At 42.3% G+C, this 21,861-nt stretch overlaps 1 protein-coding gene across 12 annotated transcripts in view; it reads left to right on the plus strand.

The window, feature by feature from the left end:
• AMPdeam (AMP deaminase) overlaps window positions 1–21,662 on the plus strand; it is a 132,766-nt gene extending 111,104 nt beyond the window's left edge. For all 12 annotated transcript variants that reach the window (XM_065448916.2, XM_065448920.2, XM_065448921.2 and 9 more), the window contains 7 exons: window positions 4,660–4,823; window positions 5,462–5,588; window positions 10,828–10,991; window positions 15,002–15,122; window positions 18,403–18,576; window positions 19,434–19,544; window positions 21,197–21,662. In XM_065448916.2, coding sequence (XP_065304988.1) covers window positions 4,660–4,823; window positions 5,462–5,588; window positions 10,828–10,991; window positions 15,002–15,122; window positions 18,403–18,576; window positions 19,434–19,544; window positions 21,197–21,355 — 1,020 coding nt within the window. In that variant the 3' untranslated portion in view covers window positions 21,356–21,662. The remainder of the gene's footprint in view (window positions 1–4,659; window positions 4,824–5,461; window positions 5,589–10,827; window positions 10,992–15,001; window positions 15,123–18,402; window positions 18,577–19,433; window positions 19,545–21,196) is intronic.
• The last annotated feature ends 199 nt before the right edge of the window (window positions 21,663–21,861 follow it).

The following is a 21,861-nucleotide window of genomic DNA, read 5'->3' on the forward strand; positions in this document are numbered from 1 at the left end:
ACGCTTCAGCAGGTTCTGGAACAGCAGCAGGCACCTCTGGCAGGGGCAGGTGGCACAGGGCATCAGCAGGTCCCAGGTTATTTTCTGGACTATTGACCAGTCGGTAGCTGTAGGCTCCCAGCCTCAAGGCCCAGCGTACCACTCGAGGTGATGCCTACGCAGGAACCGCATTGTCAGGTCACAGCAGCCCAGCAGCCCCAACAGTGGCTTATGGCCCGTGACTGCCTCGAACTTCCGGCCCCACAGGTACTGGTGAAAGTGCTCGACCCTGAACGTGGGTGTCAGGCCTTCGTTGTCCAGCTGGTTGTAACGTTTCTATGCAGCATGAAGCCGACGGGAAGTAAATGACGTAGGGCATTCCTGGCCGTCCTTGTCCCGGTGCACCAGGACAACTCCCACGTGGTGCAACAACGCGTCTTCGGTCAGGAAGACAGGCTTGGCCGGATCGAAGTGTACCAGAAGTGTGCCTTGGTGATTAGCTCCTTGCTGTGCTGGAAGGCCACGTCTTGCTCCTTCTTCCAGACCCACTGCTGACCATCTCGAAGCAGAAGATGGAGTGGCTGTAGATGCACCAAAATGTTTGGCAGAGAACTCCTGTTGAACTTGATGAGGCCGAGTTAACTCTTAAGCTCCTTGTTCTGGGGCTTAGGTACCTTGAGCACAGCACCAACGTTGCAGGGGGCCAGGGCTTGGCCGGCCTTGGAAATGACATGTCCCAGGTGCTCAACGCTGGGGGCCAGGAAAACGCACTTTTCTAGATTGAGCTTGAGCCCGGCATCCTGCAGTCATGCCAGGAAGTTGTGCAGATTCCGCAGATGATCCCCATCGTCGGTGCCGGTAACCAGGATGTCATCCAAGTACACCACGTGCCTCATGCCTCTGAAGAGGTTGTTCATCACCCTCTAAGAAATGGCTTGGGCTGAGGCCACGTGAAATGGTAAGCGCATGTACTGGAAGAACGCCACCAAAGTTGACGATATTGCGACATACTTCCAGGAGGCATCCTGAAGCACCAGCTGCCGGTAAGCATCTCTGAGGTCGAGCTTTCTGATGTCTTGTCGGCATTGTCCCCTGGACACTGCTGACCCAGAGATCTTCAATCCGATGCAGCGGGTTCTTTCTCGGCGGTAGTGACAGGGCTGATGGTAACATTGAAATCCCCACATATTCTGACACTGCTGTCTTGCTTGATCACTGGTACAATGGGAGTTGCCCATTCAGACGTCTTGACGGGCACCAGGATGCCCTCTCACTGTAACAGTTGCAGCTCCTAGGTGACCGCATCCTTCAGGGCGAACAGCTGGAGGAGGCTTGAAAAGCGAGGCCAGGCTCCCTCAGGTACTTAGATGCCAGCCGTCATGCAAGCGAATGTGCGTACCCCTGGCTGGAACAGCATAAGCATTTCTATGCCTACCCAACGAGGAAGCCCATTCGTCCATCTGTCCGCCATGTAATATGAAAGTGGCTAGAACACAAAGCTATCAGCACTCAGCACATTCTGTCCCCACCGCACATCGATTTCAATATGCCACACCATATGCAGCAGCTGCCGGAGTACAGTTGATCACGGCTGATAATGGTTCGACACGGATGGATAAGGTGCTAAAGAGCAATAATGGTTTATAATGATTGAAACGTGATCAGTTCACCTGGCGCTGCCACCTGCAGTAGTTTGTTTGCATCATCAATTCAGGCTGTCATCTTCAGCAGTTCCTAAGGCCACAGTGCTGTCGTTTATATGGTCAGATCAAGCTTCATAAAATCCATAATGACACCAGGCATGTGGAGATGAGCAAGTGGCACAATGCTCACACATGCTTAGACACTCCCATAGTAGTTTCTGTGTGAATTCTTTTCTTGTTGTTAAATTTCCCCTTACCAAGAAACAGTGATTTACATGAGAGAAACACAGTGCGTTATAGATTAAGTTTTATTGATACAGGTAGAATGTGTTGAAATTTTGCAGTAATACCTATACTGTTAGATATGTATGTTTTAACATAGTCAAAATTATCATCCCATGTCATGTTATTATAAAAAAGCACACCAAAAGATTTTATTGTGTGAGCTAACTGTTGTGAAATTGCCTGGAAATATTTGGCTGTAATGAGTAACTGTAAGTTGGCATGGATGAAAATGAACAGTTTTCATTTTTGCCATAATTTATCTACAAGCTGGCTTCACTCCAAGTATGCAGATGTTTGAGGGCATTATTAATTTTAGGTGTCAAGCACTGCTGGTAAGGAAGAGGCTGGTGTCATTGGCATACACGATAGAGGTTGGCTTTTTGCTGATTTTGTTAATGTTGTTGATATCAAGGACCCAAAATACTTCCTTGTGGAATGGCAGTAAATATTTGATGAAAAGATTGAAAAGATGAGACTGCTGTCCCTATGCTTACATATGTCTGTGTTGCGAGTAAGGCTTAATAAAAAGGAGTGGCTTGCCACAAGCACCATTTAATAGCAGTTTTTTAATATAGCATTCTATGATTAAGGCAACCAAAAGCCTTTCAGAAATGCAATACAAATACCTATACATACCTGTCTCAATTCAAAATCTTTCAGAGCAATTTCCTTCTGAGCTGGCAAGGCAGTTTCAGTAAGCCTACCGTGGAGAAAATCATACATACTGGGATTGGCTTTTAAATTGCGACGCTTTACAAAATTTAGTTAGCCATTTGTAAGTAATTTTCTCCAGTCCTTTGAAAAATCTCTGCAAAATGGAGATTGGCCTGTAGTTTGGTAATTCATCCTTATCATCCTTTTAATACAAGACAATAACTTTAGAAATCTTCATTTTTGGAAGGCAATCTGTCAATAACGCAAGGTTCTGATTGCGAGCAAGCAGGGGAGCAATAATTTGAAGCGCCAACATTGCTGGTTCAATCTGAATATCATCAATATCTGGCACTCTATTTTTAGAAGAGGCATAGATGTCTTGCATCTCAATTTGATTAGTTGGTTCTAAATAGTAGATTGTGGTCATTTTTATTGATGTGATATGCTACAGGAGAAGCGAGTTGTCAATAGTGACTGCATTCTTAAAAAGCTTTTGAAATTGTTCAACAAGCTCTAATCTATGTATGTGATGAGTTCAGCAACACTCTATCGCAGCTGCACATGTTTTAGCAGCCTATTAAGCTTTTTTCACGCATCTGTTATTCCATCACAGCATTCCCATCTAAGCAGGTACTTGCTCTTCTCACTCCCAAGAAAGTTAGGTCACCTTATTGCGGTACTGCTTAAATATTTGAAGATCAGCACTTTATTTAGTTTTCAAAAATTTTTTATAGAATCTCATTTTTGTTTTATTCTTTATAGGCACTCATGGATAATTTGTGGCTTACAGTCGTTACCATGTATTTTGGTACTCATTATTTCAATTAAGTACACTTAGTTTATGCGCCTAAAAAATATAAATAAATGCCTCATAAGCTGCTTCTGCCAGTTCACAACATCAAGCTTCTTTTTGTTTTTCTTTCTTGAGCCTTTCAAGAAAGGCATCCAAAATTTGAGCTGTGTTTTATTTTTTGCTGTCGATTTCTTGGGGTATTGGTTTGACCACAATTTTTACAAATGAATAAGAAAATGGTCACTGATACAGGAGCGTAATGTTCCTCATACCACACACAGTCTATACAAATGTTTGTGATAAAAATGGCACTGTTGAACGAGTGAATGAGGCCATAACACACATTGCTGTGTTTGCTAAAAGCTTATGGCCATTTGAATCTACAGTGCATAAAAGTGTTGCCTGATTTGAAAAAAGATTTCATAAATTTATGTTAATATTACCTTTGAGTATTCATTTATATCTGTTGTCATACATTCACGCATATAGAGCTCAAAAGCATATCTAGGTGATCAGTAAAAGAGAGCAAGTTACCATTGGGCAATTGGTATTTTACACAGTAGACATATATGCAGGACAACATGCACATAAGATTTAAATGTTGCTTGTCATGTAAGAAAATTCTGGTATAATAGAATGGAAGCCATCCTGCGCAGCTCCCATCTCAACGACCAATTCTGGGCGACCCAGCAGGCCTACGAAGCGGCGAAGAGGCAAGACCTCGACGTCCCATCGTGGGAGGCCTAGGCATGCCGACTAAACTGCATAGCTGCGCAAGCACTATGTCTTTAGCTTGGTTAATAAAATAAAACTCTAATAGCGATTACACTTCTATACCTACTACTTATTTTATACCAAATCTCATTTGCCTAGTTCATGTGTTAATCTGTATGAGACAGCAGAGAATGTAAAGATCGGAAAGAGACGGTTGCAGTCGTATTTTCAGTGTATAACTTTTGATTGTGAATGGTATATAGCATTTTCAACCTATCGCTTTTGTTGATGATGTAAGTGATGTTAAGCAATCCTGAATACCAATAATGACTTTCACTTGAATAATGTTGGTGACTTGTCAAATTATTGATGTTAGTAGTATCTACGGACAGGAAAGACTTACTGAAGTCTTCAGTATTTTGTTGCCAGGTTGCAGCTCTTTTTATTGACTTATGAACAACATTCCTGCAGTAAAAAGTGAAGGTGTTTATGTTTGCAAGAAAAATTGCTAGAGACTACAGCTGGGGCAGATTAAATGCTGAAGGTACTCCGTCTTGCAGTTTTGCACTATTACTGCCTTTTGCATTCCAGGAGGTGATGAGTGACCTGGAAGAGAGCAAATACCAGAATGCGGAGCTGCGGCTTTCGATCTACGGCCGATCACGCAATGAGTGGGACAAGCTGGCCAAGTGGGCTGTTCGGAATACCATGTACTCGGACAACGTCCGCTGGCTTGTCCAAGTGCCCCGACTCTAGTGAGTGATGACATGTGTGCTTCTGTCATGTTGTGAATGCTCCATGGCCTATTTCTATGTAGTTGTAGTGAACTTACCCAGCTTAGAAATGGCCTAGTAGCTTGAAGGTTTTCTCATCCCTCATTACTGTTGGTTTATGAAACTTCACGCATCTGCCACCACATGCCAAGCAAGTCACTCTAATCAACATTTCACTCAGTCAAGTACTTGCATGGTAATCTTCAAATACTGGTACAAGAGATGTCTGATCAGAAGTAGTGTTTGAAATGTTGTGGGTTCTGATAAAGACATCTAGACCGCTGAGTTTATCATTGTTCAGCCACACTAAAAATGGACAAGCTGACGCTTTCTCAGATAAACAAGGCTTCATCAGTGTGATGTTATACATGGTCACCACTTCCAACATAGATCTTGGAAATGAATGCTTTCATAGCATGGTAGGTATATTCCTGTCAGTGTCCAGCTCTATGGGCACAAATAAGTGCAAGTGTTGTAAGTGTGAATTTCAGTGTTTTATTGCTAGATGTGTTGGTTCAGATAATCTGCATGTACACATATGGTCATTTTGTATGCCCACGGTTTGGCTCCTCCATTTTAATGCAAGCATTACATTGTAATTATTTTCTCTCCACCTCTAGCGATGTATTCAAGTCCAACAACATTGTGAATAACTTTGAGGAAATTCTGGAGAACATCTTCATGCCTCTCTTTGAGGTCACCAACGACCCGAGCTCACATCCAGAGCTGCACCAGTTTCTTCAATACGTAAGTTTTACGCAATGGCGTTAAGGAGCTCGTGTTGCAGGAAATCCGGTGTCGGCGTCGGACGTCGCCTCGGTAAAAAAAGATTTTCTAACCACCCATACCCAGGCCCTTCATGTGGCCCAAGAAACTTACTGACCTTATTGTATGTATTTCTCAAGCTAAGATGCTTTGAAAAAAATCGTAAGGTACGATTTGCACACAACCTACAGAGATGATAGCTCTCGGATTGTAATTTGAATATACGAGAAACATAGTTCTGCTATGCGAAAATTGAAACAAACCTCTTTTCCAGCGTTTCTACGATTCATAGACCGCCGACGACATCCGCCATTTGGGTGCACTGGCGCATGAATATCTGGGAGTCCACGTAGCGGCGCACCCGTTTCCTTGAAACACTTACAGATGGTGCTCGCTTCCGTCGCATTGTGGCCCACGCAAGAGGCCATGTTTCTACCATAAAGCCTGCCTTCGTGCATAGCATTCGCTGCGAGCATTTCCCAGTAAATGCTGCAGTAAATGCTGCAGAAATGCTGCAGTTGCCAGGAAGCGTGAGAAGCAGTCAGTGATCTTTGAATACTATCGCGTTCCACTGTTAAAGAAAGCTTAAATGTCATCCAAATTTTTTCACTTAATCAGCAGACAGAAATTTGTGCTGCCAAATTTAACTTTGTTGTTCACTGTTCTCACAAAGGAGTATTTAGGTGTCACTATATTTCAACAAGACAATAACCTAAAGAGCTTCGAAACTTAAATTATTGGAGTATAAGTTAGCAACGGAGGCCCACTTAATACATATTGGGAGGAATTTCGGTGTATGGAAGTAAGCAATCTCTTTATGTATATGATGCGCTCAGAAGGTCACCTGCCACAACCATCATTTGTTGCAGTAAATAAATTATGGCTCACGAGGCACTTATCAATGTGCGGTCACAAAATGTGACTGAAACATAGAATGACTTGCAATAGTTCTGCAAATCCTGTAGATGCTGACCCTTCATGGTTACTTGTTCAATGGCCAAACAATAAACAGTGATGGTGATCATTGGGTGCTTTGACATGAAGCCTGAAGACATAATGCAATTGATTTTGCTGAGGGGACAACAAACAGCTGGTCAAAAGTATACATACACCGGCCCTGACACGTCAACCACCAGGGGACCCAAAGAGAACTCAAAGCATTGATAATTAAGTGTACAAAAATACACAGATGCAAGGCGTGACTGAATCCTCCACCTGTCGCTGATCATTTTATGTAATCGTAGTAGATTGCAGGTTTCAAATCACCGGTACTAGCATATTGCTGGTTACTGCTTGATAAGATGGTTTAACATAGCCCCTTAAGCATGAGAAATGTCGTAGTGTTGGTTAAGATGTTATAGGCGGTAATTGTGCTTGTTGCACATGAAAGTAATCTTGTTTATTCTCCAAAACATTTAATCTATGATGCCTTGGAAGACCAGTTCTGAAGTGTATAGTGCCGCTGACACAATGGTAGCTGCTGGACAGAGGTAATAAGGTAGCTAGCACATTGCAGTTCTTTATCACTCCATGTCATTCTATACATTCAGTATGCCTGTGCATGGAGTTCAACCTAAATCTTTAGCATGGCTATAGCATGGCTATACTGGAGAACAGCCTTCCTAAAGCCTGTACAAATATCAAGTGGCTTTCATAATATGCTGAGTTTTGAAGAAACCTAACCACCAAATTGTCACGCTGTTGTGATGGCGTAGAATAAGACACTGTCAAAAGCATAAATTCAAAACATTACCAACTCATTACTGGCCAAACTTGTGCCTAATAATACAAGTGACACTCAAAGCACAATGATAATGGTGAGTACAGTCTCGGCGATCGTCAAAATCTGGTCTGTGGGTCAAGCGCATTGGCTTTTATACATTATTCGTCAACAGTTCCAGCATAATTGCTGGTGCCTGCGTGCCTTCCACAAAGTACTACACAATTCATGTAGGGCATACAATCTGATTACACAAAGTTGTTCGAGAACAAACACAGCAGATAGAATCAACAATAGAAATGTTTGGAATAGGAGCCCCAAAAGTTTTAGGCCCCAAATAGCTTTGCGGGTGTTAGCGTTGGGGCACCTAGGAGCAAAGAATTTTAGAATTGGGCTTTGCTATGGCTTTGCATTTCCAGATAGTGTCTTTTGCTCGCAGCACCACTACAGCATCAAAGAAAACATATTATGAACATTAAAGTATACCATTTTACGATAAAAATAGTAATTTTGACTTTAGTTTCTTTGCGTCTAATTACAATTTAGAGGTTATTCTATTAGCAGCAAACAATATGTTGTGCTTATTTTTGAGTAACCAACTTTACATGCCTTCACCAGCCAAGTTAAGCCATGTTAGGCCTACGAGCCATGAATCGACCATCAGATTTAGAATCAGCAGCGTCTAATGAATCAATTTTCATTATACACTTTAATTGAGAGAAAGCGATAACCACAGTCACTTCTCCGAGCTTACGAACATCACATGTTACCACGAATCCAGCCCAATCTGATGCTAGGTTAGAGCCATCGCTTCGATGGCTGCTGCCATGTTTGTCTAAGCAAAGCTCTTGGGACTCGCGCTGAGTTCACGCATGCGTGAAACTCAAAGATAGTTTGTGTTTCACGCATGCGCAGTAGCTTCGATGCTATTTCTTTCGGGCCCCAAAAGGTTTGGGGCCCTTGTTCTAAAACTCTAATAACATTTGAGTAAGTTCCAGATCATGCAGGCACATCTTGTACTGAGCGATAACATGAAGTTGTTAGCTGGTGAAATGCAGTCCCCGAAAAAAGGTTAAATAAGTACGCATGTCAGTGCCCCCCTTCTTAAAAAGCATTGTGCCGATGCTACAAATGCAAGAGCAAACACTGATGCACACATAGCAGAGAAAAATAACGAACAGAAAGAGAACAATGTTCCAGAATTCATTACTCCTGGTAGAAAGCCTTAAGGTGCACAACATGGACTACTTCAGGTCACAAGCGGCGCCTCTGTGACAGCGAAATGCTGTCCGGCATGACCTCATAGTCGAGTGCACCAACACGTCGGATGATCTTGTGGGGCCTGAAATTATGTCGCAAGAGTTTCTCACTCAGTCCTCGTTGGCAAGTCGGGGTCCAAACCCAAACACGCAGTCGTTGTGCTGGTATTCCACGTAGCCTTGTAGAAGATTGTAGTGTTGGCTGTCTGGCCTTTGATGGTTGTTGAGGTACAGGCAGGTGAGTTGGGTTTCTTTAGCGCGCAGTTGGTAGGCGGCGACATCGAGATTCCCTTTGTCGGTGACATACAGCAGCATGATGTCAAGAGTCATCATCGGATTCCTTCCGTAAACCAACTTGAACCATGTGATCAATGTTGTTTCTTGCATTGCCGTGTTGTAAGTGAAGGTTACTTATGTAGGGACAGCATCCCACGTCTTGCGTTAGATGTCGACATACATCACTAACATGTCGGCAAGCATCTTGTTCAGGCATGTTCCATTAGACCATTCGTCTGCAGATGGTAGGCAGTTGTACTCCGGTGACTTGTGTGGCTGTATTTCAGGATGACTTGAGCAAGCTCAGCTGTAAAAGCTGTTGCTGTCTTGGTAGTGAGGATTTCTGGTTCACCATGTCGCAGCAGGATGTTCTCGACGAAGAATTTCACAACTTCTGCCACACTACCTTTGGGCAGGGTTTTTGGTTCAGTGTAACGGGTAAGGTAGCCGATGGCCATGACAATCCACTTGTTTCGAGATGTTCGCATCAGAAAGGGCCCCAACGAGTCCATCCCTATCTGCTTAAATGATCAGCAAGGAGACTTGATCAGCTGTAGCAACTCTGCTGACCTTGTTGGTGATGGCTTGCATCGCTGGCAGTCATGGTACGTCTTGATGTAATGGGCGACATTGACACTCAAGCAGGGCCAATAATACTTCTGAACCCTCATGCGCATACAAGAAAAGCCAAGATGTCCTGCCATTAGGTCATCATGAAGGGCATGGTCGCATGTGAACCTCTGGTCACAGCGCTGAACGCACAACCATAAAGTTATTGGTGAGGACTGGCTCAAAAGTTTTTCTTTATGAGAACATCGTTTTGCATTGGAAAAGAAGATAATCTGTGCTTAAATACCCTTGGGACAAAGTTGGTCTTCCCTTCCAAGAACTCAACAAGGCTTCTTAGCTCCAAGTCTGCCTGCTGCTGTTCGGAGAACCTACAGCTGAACCTACAGCCGAACCTACAACAACAGTCTGTGTTAGTGAACTTCATTATTAATCCAAGCCTTCCCAGGCTTAAGCAAGCACAGCTCAAAGGTCTCAATCAATACAAGGACTGCTCCTCGTTGTAATCAAGGATTCAACAAACGCCAGTTGCTAATTGCCGCATAATAACCAAGGGATGCACTTGACCACTCCGCCAGAGCCTTTACGGAGTTTCAACGTGATAATATGAAGCATAAGGCAGCATGTTGATGAAATGCTTCATGACATCCTCCAGTGGTCGAAAAGTCTGTGGGTGTCTGATATAGTCTTGGTTAAATGCAGTCCCCGGAAAAAGGATAAATTAATTAGTATGTGTGTCGTATTTGTAGAACGCAATCAGTTTGTTCCTATTGCACATTGTCTCACTTTAAAGCAAATTTGCACATAGGGACTTCAACCATCAATTAAGAACTAAATGGTTTTTAAATGATTGGTGGAATACCGCTGCAGTATTTTGCTAGATGTTGCTGATTAAATTTTTTTACTGTTTCTCTTTTTATTGCATCTGTGAGAATCTTAACCATTCCTATGTTGGCTCATCGCAGTTGAAAAAGTTTGAGTGCATTTAACTTTAGAGATGTTAGCTATGGTCAAATTTCCTCTGGGACAAGTAATTTCTTGTTTGCCTGCTTTTGATCGTCATTCTGTCTGGTAAAGCTAACATAAAATGAAATAGTTGTTCTGTTGAAGTGTTATATTTTCATCCTAATTATAGCTAGTCATCACAGCTATATTAATTTTGGCTATCCAGACTCCATTTCTGCAAGTGGGTAAAACTCATGATGTTAGATCGCCTCCTGTTCTCATAATTCATTTCTTAAATTATGGCACTAGTGGAAGTGAGTCATGCAAATTCTTTTCGTTCCCTCCATGTTAAAATAAGGTACCACGTTTTCTGGGCTTACGTTGCATCATATAACACTCTCTTATGTTAGCATTGAATTTATCCCAAGCATTGTTTCTGCTACTCTTTTGTTAGATTGTGGGCTTTGATTCCGTGGATGACGAATCTAAGCCTGAGTACCCCATGATTGACAAGGATGTGCCGCTACCCAAGCAGTACACCGACACAGAGAACCCAGCATACAACTACTACCTCTACTACATGTATGCCAACATGTGTGTCCTCAACCACTTCAGAAAGTAAGCATGTCTGTTCTCAGCTGGTCAGTGAAGGCCTTTATTTTGAAATACTGGTGGTTGCAATGGCACTGGCCTTGGGGGCTATGCAGGAAGTTAAGCATCCAATGATTGTCACCTTGCTATTTACTCGCTATTGCTTTCTTTCTTAGCATAGACAGTTTTTGTGTCTTTAGAGGTTTGACTGTCACAAGACAGTGCAGGACTAGTAAACAGGGCGTGACGCCTATTTAGAGAACATAGGAACTGCAGGCTTGCGACTACATGAGCAACATAGAGTGATAATACTACTTGGTTTAAGACCAGCTCAATGTAAACATGCATAGCTATATTTACAAGATGACTTGTCTCCTCTCATCCTGTTGGTCGCTGCATGCTTTGGCACTTGATTTTGCCATCAGAATCTGTCTGCAGGGCTGCGTTACAAAACTAGAGTAGTTTGTCAGAAAATTGTGGGAATTCGTATGAGTTAAACCACCATCTAATGAACTTCAAATAACTAAATTTTTTATATAACGAAGTATTTACCTTTTCATAGCCTCTTATCCATCAACCACTATGTATTTAGAACCTCCATATTACGAAGTGTGTTTGTATGCAATTTCAATATAATGAAATTTCGCTTCCAGTGCAAAGGAATGCCGATTCAATAAATGGCAACGTCCATGGATGCAGATGGTCAAATGTTTGAATTATAAGCGGCTGCTTCCAAACACACCTCTCAAATCACGCTCGGCGCGAGGGCTACAAGATCCTATCGCACCCCGTGCCCTTTGTGAAAACAAGTGAAAGAAAGAAAGTGTGCAACGGTGCGACGAGAGAGATGGTGGCTTCACTAGTGCCACCTTCCCGCTCGAGCACAGAGAAAGAGGTGGAGGAGAGGGAGCTCGCAATAAGGTGACCAAGTGCACGCGAGGGGACCGAGGAGGGGGAAGGGGGAGAGAGGTAAAGCTGTGCAGGTCTCGATTTCTGGTGCGCGTCTTGGTCGTGGCTGCGCATGTCTGTAAGCACGGCTGGACGCAGCTGCACATCCTGCTTTAGAGTTAATTTGCCGCATGTGCAAATAGTGGGCGTGTCGAGAGGGCATGGCATCATGTAGGCTGTCTTCCCATGCGTTGAGTATTGGAGATTGCGTAATCTCGAGTTTCAGTGACCCGTTGGAGCGAGAAGCAGATGAAGCATTCGCTACCCACTGCTGGCACTTTTCATGATAGTGTCGTCCTAGTGTGGACGACGCTATCAGCTGGGGGGGGTGGAGAGTATGGCTGGCTTCGCTTAATTCGTACTGCCGATGTGACAATATCGTTGACATGGCGTGAAACCGTATCACTTGTCACCGACTCAAATTCATCAAAATGGTGAATTCAAGTTTGCTTTTTTTAGCAATAGCAATTATATGGACACTCCAAACGCATTTCTTCCGTTGCCGCCAGGTTCTGTGTAAAGTCCAAGGGCGATAACACCGTCGCCGCGCACCCTACGCTGCATGTGGGAGTGAATGCGTAAGGGGGGAGCCTACGATCGCAGCTCAATCTCGCCCGCGATCGATTGGCGACTGTACTTATTTGCATAAGAGGTCGAATTCCAATGCAACGAAATTTCAATATAGCGAAGCAAATTGCCGATTTTAGTGACTTAGTTATGTCTAGGGTTAACTTACAGCTTTACAACTTCGTCCAACAAAAGCAATTTCATCCCAATGTGTTGTGGCATATATGTTCTTAAAGGGACACTAAAGTGAAAAATGATTTCTTCTGTATCAGTAAATTTCCTTTCTACAACACCAAAAACACCACTCTTACAACAATAAGACGTTTGGTAAGCCAGAAAAAGCGCAAGAACGAAATACGGGTGGCGACACCTACTTAAGTTCCCGCACCTGGGGCTATGACATCATGGATCTTGATGGCACCTTCTAGGGCCTACTAATTATATATAGCGGTACAGATTGACTACATTGTGTTCTAAAGGGACCAAATGTTAAACATGGCAAGTTTCGGGAACCTTTATTCAGCCAACGCGGCCCAAATGCGAAAACATACTTTGGAATTTCTGACGTCACGCTGACGTACCGGCGCTGGGGTTTCGGCGCGAAATTCAAATACTCATACTTGGACCTTCATTTTCTCATCTAATAATCAAACTATTTCTTTTTATGACTGCCTGCAGGGTTCTCAAACAAAGCTTCATTAGCCTAAACTGATTTATTGCTTCGCTTTAGTGTCCTTTCAATGCCCTCTACAATAAAGATAAAATTACTTTGAAAACCCACTGAACCCATTGCTGATGCTTTTTGCATGTTCAGTAATTGCATCTCATGCCGTCTCCACAATGAAATGAGTTCTGTGAAATGCATGCATAGTTAATGGTGATGAACTGCCAAGCCGTTAGCAGGAGATTTAGGTTTTGTACAGGCAATATAAATGTGCCAGTTGGCAGAATGATGACACAAGCAGAACAGAGCTCTCAACTTTATGCACATGAAGCATTTTTGTAGCCCACACTTACATGCGTAATCTTAAGTTTTGTTTCATTACACGGCACTGCAGAGAGCAGAACTGACAGTGAAAGTAGGTGTCAAAGGATGTCATGATAGACAGGGCAAGAGCAGACAAGTCATCTTATAAATGTAGCTGGGCATACTCCCATCAAGGCAGTCTCAAACCAGATGTTATTGCTAAGTGTTGCTCATGTAGCCCCGAGCATGCAGATCTCATCGCATGCATGCATCGCATGTTCTCTAGACCGGAGTCATGTGCTCTGTACTAGTGATGGAAAGCGTGGAACCGCATACTGAGTTAAAAGAGTGCATACATCAAAATTTAAGTCCTTATGTTTTCGCATAAAATAATGCCCTTGTTTAATCACAGAATGAGATGTTGTTTGATACACACTTTTTCTGATTATTGGCTTCAGTTTAACCACATCGTCCTTAGGTGGCTTCATGTTGCTGTCAACTGCATAGTGTTTAGTAATTTTAGGAAGTCAAAAACAATTTCAGAGAAAATACATTTTCGATTGATTTTTTTGCCCTGACAGATACCATATGTTGGTATTTGCTTTCGCTTATTTTGTATTCAAGAAAGCTAGACAGATGTGCTGGTTAACATGTTCATGTACATTGACACGTGTGATTTGATGTCTCTCTATTAAGGCACAAAAACAAGTTAAGGCTGAAATATCTGCAGAAGTACTTTGGGTGTTAGTAATTACATGCAGCCAACTACGTGATAAATGCTAGGAGACGCGGATGGGTACAATATTGTGAAAGTGTCATTTTCTAAAAAGTTCAAAAATATCTGTGCTTATTCACATTTCATGACAAATCTTAGAGTAGGTGCACTTGTGTGAATTGCAAGGTTCAACATAGAACATTTATTGTAACTTTCATTAGTCTCTCAGGTCCCAGACATTAAGAGAGCAGCTGGAATGGAAATTCATCCTTCGTTTTCATCACAGCTGAAAACAGCTGTAACTTCTAGATATCACTGAGCATTTTTTTTTCTTTGTTATAACAGTGACAGCTGATATCGTTACACGTTAATGATGATATGTAAGGCTATGACACAGAGAAGTTAGTTTACTGAGGAAAAAAAGTTAAGCCCCTGAAACAAAGAAAGAATTTGTTGGCAGCCTAATGCTGCAGGCATGTTTTCTAATTAACCATGCTAATTAATTCCACAGCTTAAGTTCAGCTTCAGTTGACAGGTAGTGCTCAGCCTTTTAGTGGGCCATGGTTACAATTTTGGAGCATCATGATGAATCATGGTCAACCAAGGATCATGGTGAACTGGGTATTTGTCGCCACAAGCACGTCATATGTTCGAGCAGTATTTTAATATCACTGAATGTCTGCAGAAAAAAAAAACAGGACATGTGATGTTATAAAATCCATGAAATCCTTGAAAGCTTTTGACAATCCTGTCACATTTGTGCCTTGACCCATGGCTTAGCATATGTCACAGCCCATTGATGAAGGTGTTGCCTTGCTTTTCTCTCCTCGACTTATCCAGGAAGCGTGGCTTGAATCTTTTTGTACTACGGCCACACTGCGGAGAAGCAGGTCCTGTGCAGCATCTCGTTGGCGGCTACCTGCTCTCGGAGAACATCAACCACGGGCTTCTTCTGAGGAAGGTGGGGAAGCACACTTGTTTATGTTGTGCTTGCGTTGAAATATATTTGGAGATTAAGACAGCATCTATGCTTGTTTAGTTTGTGGTTGGCTGCTTAGTGCAAAACAAGCAGGCAACATCAGCAGCACTCTTTAAGTATCATTTTTCTTTGCCTAATGCTTTGAAGTGACAGCTCTTGCCAGCTCTTTCTTAGGTCATGATGGTGTACAGTTCACGTAAAAAAAATTATGGACTGTGAGACCTGAAAAAAATTTGAACATTTCCCCAGCCTGGGCACAGTGCCTGATTTCCAGCCTATACTAGTGTATGCAAATAACATATGTTTGTACGGTTTTACTGGATACAGCCACAAACTACTCAAAAATGGAATGTTTTGTCAGATTCTGCTGTCCATAACTTTCTGACACTGACTGTACAACATTGTGAATGCAGCCAATGTTAGCCAGAGGCTGGAAGAAAGCAAAACAATCCCACCCCTTTTCAGAATCTAGTCTCAAATTCTCTGTAGGCCAGCTGACTTCAATGGTGAAAAGCTGGGCTAGATGTTTCAAACACACTGCATAAAACCACATAGGAAACAATGTTGTTGGTATTGTCTCTCTCCTGGTGTGCCACGTGAAAAACACATAAGCAAAGAAAAAAAATTTCAGCATATTTCACTTTATTGTTGTGTGATGCATTGCTTACGGGAAAATTTCCCACATCTGTCCTTGATTACCATGCACATCTGATGCCATCATATGATTAATCTTTTTATGTATGGAAGACAAGGAAACATTATTGAGTTAAAGTACAAGTATGAACACCTAAGCTTCTAAAGCTGCTGATATCACACAATGTGGTGTGGATTGCACAAAAAAAAAATTACAACACGGATTACGACGTGACATAAGAGAGAGAAAAAAAAAGCATGCCGGCCTGTCTTATGCAAGTTATTCAGGAGTGACTTATAATACGTCCATATACCATAGTAATGGCCGACTTCATTGCAGAAGTGTGGAAAAGGCAGGCTGGAGAATAAGCAATTGGCAACTACAGCATCGATTCTAGGAACGCTATAGGAGAGATGCCAGTAGAATTTGCAGAAAGGAATAAGCTTCGAATAATGAACACTTTCAAGAAGCATAGCAACAGAAAGTGCACCTGGAAAAGCCCTAAAGGTGACACAAGAAATGAAATTGACTTCATACTTTCTGCTGACCCCAGGATGTAGAAGTGATAGGCAGCTAAAGTGCAGTGATCATAAGTTATTGAGGGCTAGGGGTCACCTCAATTTGAAGAGAGAAAGAGCAAAATTGGTCAAGAAGAAACAGGTCAATCTTGAGGCACTAAGGGTAAATTCAGACAAATTCAGGCTGGTACTTGCAAACAAATATGCAGCCTTAGAACAGAGAGGTGATGATGACCTAGAGCTAATGAATGAAGCTGTAACTAGGCTGGCTTCAGAGGCAGCAATTGAAGTGGAAGGCAAGGCACCAAGGCAACCAGTAGGCAAGCTCTCCCAAGTAACAAAGGGCCTAATAAAGAAACAATAAAAAATGAAAATGTCCAACTCAAGAGATAAGATAGAATTCGCAGAACTCAGAAAACTGATCAACAAGGTGAAAATAAGTGATATTCGAAACTTATAAAGTGAGAAAGACTGAAGAAGGCCATAAAAAATGAACGCAGCCTGAAATCAGTGAGAAAGAAACTTGGTATAAGACAAACCAAGATGGATGCACTAAAAGGCAAGCAAGGTAGTATCATCAGCAATCTCGAAGATGTAGTAAAAGCAACAGAATAGCTCTATACTGACCTGTACAGTACCCAGAGAAGTCAGGATACCTCAATTACAAACAGTAATGAACAACATACAGAAACTCCTCCTATAACTAGCAATGAGGTAAGAAGGGCCCTGCAAGACATGAAACGAGGAAGAGCGGTAGGAGAAGATGGAATAACAGTCAATTTAATTAAAGATGGAGGAGACATAATGCTTGGAAAACTGGCAGCTCTTTATACGAAGTGTCTATCGACTGCAAGGGTCCCAGAAAACTGGAAGAAGGCCAACATTATACTAATCCGCAAGAAAGGAGACATTAACTAATTGAAAAATTACAGGCCCATTAGCTTACTCTCAGTATTATATAAAATATTTACCAAAATCATCTCCAATAGAATAAGAGCAACTTTGGACTTTAGTCAACCAAGAGAACAGGCTGGCTTCAGGAAGGGATACTCTACAATAGATCACATCCATGTCATCAATCAGGTTATCGAGAAATCCACAGAGCACTATAAGCCTCTCTATATGGTTTTCATAGATTATGAAAAGGCATTTAATTCACTAGAGATACCAGCACTCCTAGAGGCATTACATAATCAAGGAGTACAGAACGCTGACGTAAACACCTTGGAAAATATCTACAGAGGTTCTACAGCTACCTTAATTCTACACAAGAAAAGCAGGAAGATACCTATAAGGAAAGGGGTCAGACAGGGAGACACAATCTCTCCAATGCTATTCACTGCGTGCTTGGAAGAAGTATTCAAGCTATTAAACTGGAAAGGCTTAGGAATAAATATCGACGGTGAATATCTCGGCAACCTTCGGTTTGTTGATGACATTGTTCTATTCAGCAACAATGCAGACGAGCTACCACAAATGATTGACGACCTTAACAGAGAGAGTGTAAGAGTGGGGCTGAAGATTAATATGCAGAAGACAAAGATAATGATAAATATCCAGGCAAAGGAACAAGAGTTAAAGATCGCCAGTCGGCCTCTAGAGTCTGTGAAGAAGTACGTTTACCTAGGCCAATTATTCACAGGAAACCCTGATCATGAGAAGGAAATTCACAGAAGAATAAAAATGGGTTGCATCGCATATGAAAGACATTGCCAGCTCCTGACTGGAAGCTTACCATTATCACTGAAAAGGAAAGTGTACAATCAGTGCATTTTACCAGTGCTGACATATAGGGTAGAGACTTAGAGACTGACAAACAAGCTTAAGAACAAGTTAAGGAACACGCAAAGAGCGATAGAACGAAGATTGCTAGGCATAACATTAATAGACAGAAAGAGAGCAGTTTGGACCAGAGAGCAAACGGGTATAGACGATATCCTAATTGACATCAAGTGGAAAAAATGGAGCTGGGCAGGTCATGTAATGCGCCGGTTAGATAACTGTTGGACCATTAGGGTTACAGAATGGGAATGCCATTAGCACATGGGTATCATTAGGAATGTGCGATCAAAACTCATGCCTGTCTTTCTCTGTTTCGTGTGACATGCAGGTTCCAGTTCTTCAGTACCTGTACTACCTGGCACAGATTGGCATTGCCATGTCACCATTGAGCAACAACTCGCTTTTCCTCAACTACCACCGGAACCCGCTTCCAGAGTACCTCAGCAGAGGCCTGTGCGTCTCTCTCTCGACTGATGACCCTCTCCAGTTTCACTTCACTAAGGTACTGACCTTTTCTCTCAGTGCAGTCATAAATGTGATAAATCATATAATATGATAAGTCATAAATATGCTGTCATAAATATGATTAGAACAGTAAATTGGGCTAATTAGTGAAAATCTGCAGTCGCCAGCACTACAAAGACAGACTTCATTAAGGAGGAGACCAAGCATACGTTCCCTTCTCCATTGGAACACCAAAGTTAATGCAATTGGAACTTCTCCCATGCTACCCGCTGTGGTTGCCCAGTGGCTATGGTGTTGGGCTGCTGAGCATGAGGTCGCGGGATCAAATCCCGGCCACAGTGGCCGCATGTTGATGGGGGCGAAATGTGAAAACACCCGTGTGCTTAGATTTAGGTGCACATTAAAGAACCCCAGGTGGTCGAAATTTACGGAGGCCTTCACTACGGCGTGCCTTATAATCAGAAAGTGGTTTTGGCACATAAAACCCCATAATTAAATTTTTTTTTCTCCCATGCTCTATGTCTGTATGAGGGTAACAGTGTTTAGTTGGCTATTGATAGAATGCTTTACTTATATATTAGTGAGTGCTGATTGAAGCATGGTGCTTCAATATGCTTTCTTCTTTTGTTTCTGTGCTACTGTTACCTGCTGCACACATTTTGACTTTGCCTGGGGGAGCCCATGGCCACATTTGCACTTCACAAAGTAAGGCATCATGAGAGTATTGTGAGATCTGTTCTGTGTGCACAGTGTGCAACTTTATTGCTTCTGCTTATGTTTTTGAAGTTTGTCCTGCGCTAGAGTTTCCTTTTAACAGAAGCCCTAAATTGTTTTGTTGACTCAGTATGATAGTCAGAGACATTGACGGCTTGATGATTAAAATCTTGTGCTCAGGAACCCCTCATGGAGGAATACAGCATTGCTGCACAGGTGTGGAAACTGAGCAGCTGTGACATGTGTGAGCTGGCACGTAACAGCATCGTCATGAGTGGCTTTCCACACAAGGTAGGTGCCACAACCTGGACACCTTATGTGTAGTTGACTTCTGTTAGTCAAGCATTGGTGAGACATACGTGCTGGTCATGTTTGAGCATTGAAGTTCTTGCCAAATAAGAGCGTTTTTTTTTTTTTTTTCTAGAAATAACCGCTGCTAATGGTCTGCATTCGCTTTTCCTTATGGGCACCAATTCTACCTGCTAAAGATTTACGTTCATAACGTTTGTTAAATCTTTAGCATTCTTAAAAACAGTCAGCATCAGAACAGGCTTCTTAAAAATGTCACATTTTTGTTTGAGTTCTAATGTGTCCTTAACTGTGGCCGCTCGCTTGAATTTTATAGTAAACCAATTCAGAAACAGGGCGCATTTCTCTACTGCACATGAAGTATGCTTAGAAACACTTGACAATTTCAGGAGCTTTCTTACAATAAACCTTCATTGTAAAAAACTCGGTGCCCTTCCACTTTGTGAAGAAGCATGAGCAGCAAAGCTGTTTATGTGCACCCCTTAATGGTGAACTGCACCTCTGCCGTGGGTCGGCCCGGCATTGCACTATCTTTGGGATCGGCCCACATATGGGAAGTGCTTAATGTCTGCTTCACTTTTGCCATGGTTTGGCCCGGTATTGTACTATCTTTGGGATCGGCCCACATATGGGGAGTACTTAACGCCTGCGTCACCTCCGCCATGGGTCGGCCTGACATTGCGCTATCTTCTGGATTTTTTTCTACATGCGGACATGATAGTGGGGAAAGTAACCCTTAACAGCTTCACTGTAAAAGATTGCTTTATTCAAAGCATCACTTTATTTGAAGTTTTTAGCAGTTCCAACTACAGTGCATGGTATTTTAAACTGCATTATTCAAATTGGAATGGTGCCAGGCTGCACTTAGTAAGAAGTGGGGGATCTGCATGAGGCATGTTCGATGCAGATCGATGTTCGAGCATAGACAGTGACCACAACCTTTTACTTCTCATCGTATCAATCAATCAATCTCAAGAGGCAAAGAGGGCTGTGAAGGCCACTGTGCCACGTGGTGGCAGCTTTTACTAACTGTACCATGCAATGATAACCAACAAGCAAGGCCAGTGTTCATGGGTATCAGTGGAATCATTGTCATGTTGCCAGCACAGCTTTGTTTCCGTGTACTAGATATGAACAAGTTCCTGTGTTGTTGGAGTGCGCTTCCCTCATTAGAGTGGCTTTTTGATGATCTCTCCACTTTTAACAGAGCACCACATGGGGATAACAAAGTCGATGTCCTGTCCTTGCCACAAAGATATAGTGACAGTTTACTGGAGATCATCACTGTCAAAAATATCAAAGGAAGAGAATCCTTATGTGGCCAAATGCTTTTTAACTAGTGAACACCTGGCTGTCTACATGTACTCGCACTTCTTTTTTCGAACGCATTTAGCTCGTATTAACCACTCTTACCACATAAGTCTAGTCTACGGGGACCTAAGATGTATGCAACACATCTTAAGCATGAATATTTTCACTAGTGCTTGTAATTTTGAAGTCTCAATCTTGGTGTGTACAATTGTTAATGAACTTTCACAAGTGGTTAATGAGTGCTAATGTTTCATGTTCCAAAACACTAGAAAATGTTGAATCCATACATTGACAAAGAGCAATAAGACCTGTTGAACTTTCAGGTGAAGCAGTACTGGCTAGGACCCAACTACCAGAGGGAGGGCCCCACTGGAAATGACATCACCCGCACCAACGTTCCAGACATTCGTGTAGCATACCGCTACGAGACACTCGTTGATGAGCTGTCCACCATCTTCCGGACAATGCAGCCTACCCCCTAGAAGTGGCACATTGTTTGCTTGTTGGTTCATGTTGTATACTTAGAGTTTTTAATGAAGTCACATTGAACAGAGTTCATTGATGTGCCAATGACTGGGGCTACTAGGCTTCTACTGAGTGAACAGTGATTTGTCTCTCAGCAGAAGACCAAATTGAGACTATGCCATGCAAATCCATTGGCACTATCTGAGTATGAGTGCAAAAGGAAGCAAAGAGTGTTAGGTAGCCTTGAAAAGTGATTATGTGTACCTTTATTGTATCCATAACTGCTTAAGTTATTGTCATGATTAAAGGACTTTCTTTATGAAACTGAGTTGCAGCAAATTTCTTATGCATGATGTTGCACGTTACCGACAAGGTACCCGACAAAGAAAGTTTTGTTTGCTTTGCTTTGGTTGTGATTTGGGATTGTAGTCATGGTTTTTAAGAAGTACTTTTCTTTGTGATGTAGATGTCAATGTAGCATACAACAAATACAGCCTAAATTGTCATCATGTTTGAAATATTG

Source organism: Dermacentor albipictus, chromosome 4 (assembly GCF_038994185.2).
Source record: "Dermacentor albipictus isolate Rhodes 1998 colony chromosome 4, USDA_Dalb.pri_finalv2, whole genome shotgun sequence".
NCBI classification, from domain to species: domain Eukaryota; kingdom Metazoa; phylum Arthropoda; class Arachnida; order Ixodida; family Ixodidae; genus Dermacentor; species Dermacentor albipictus.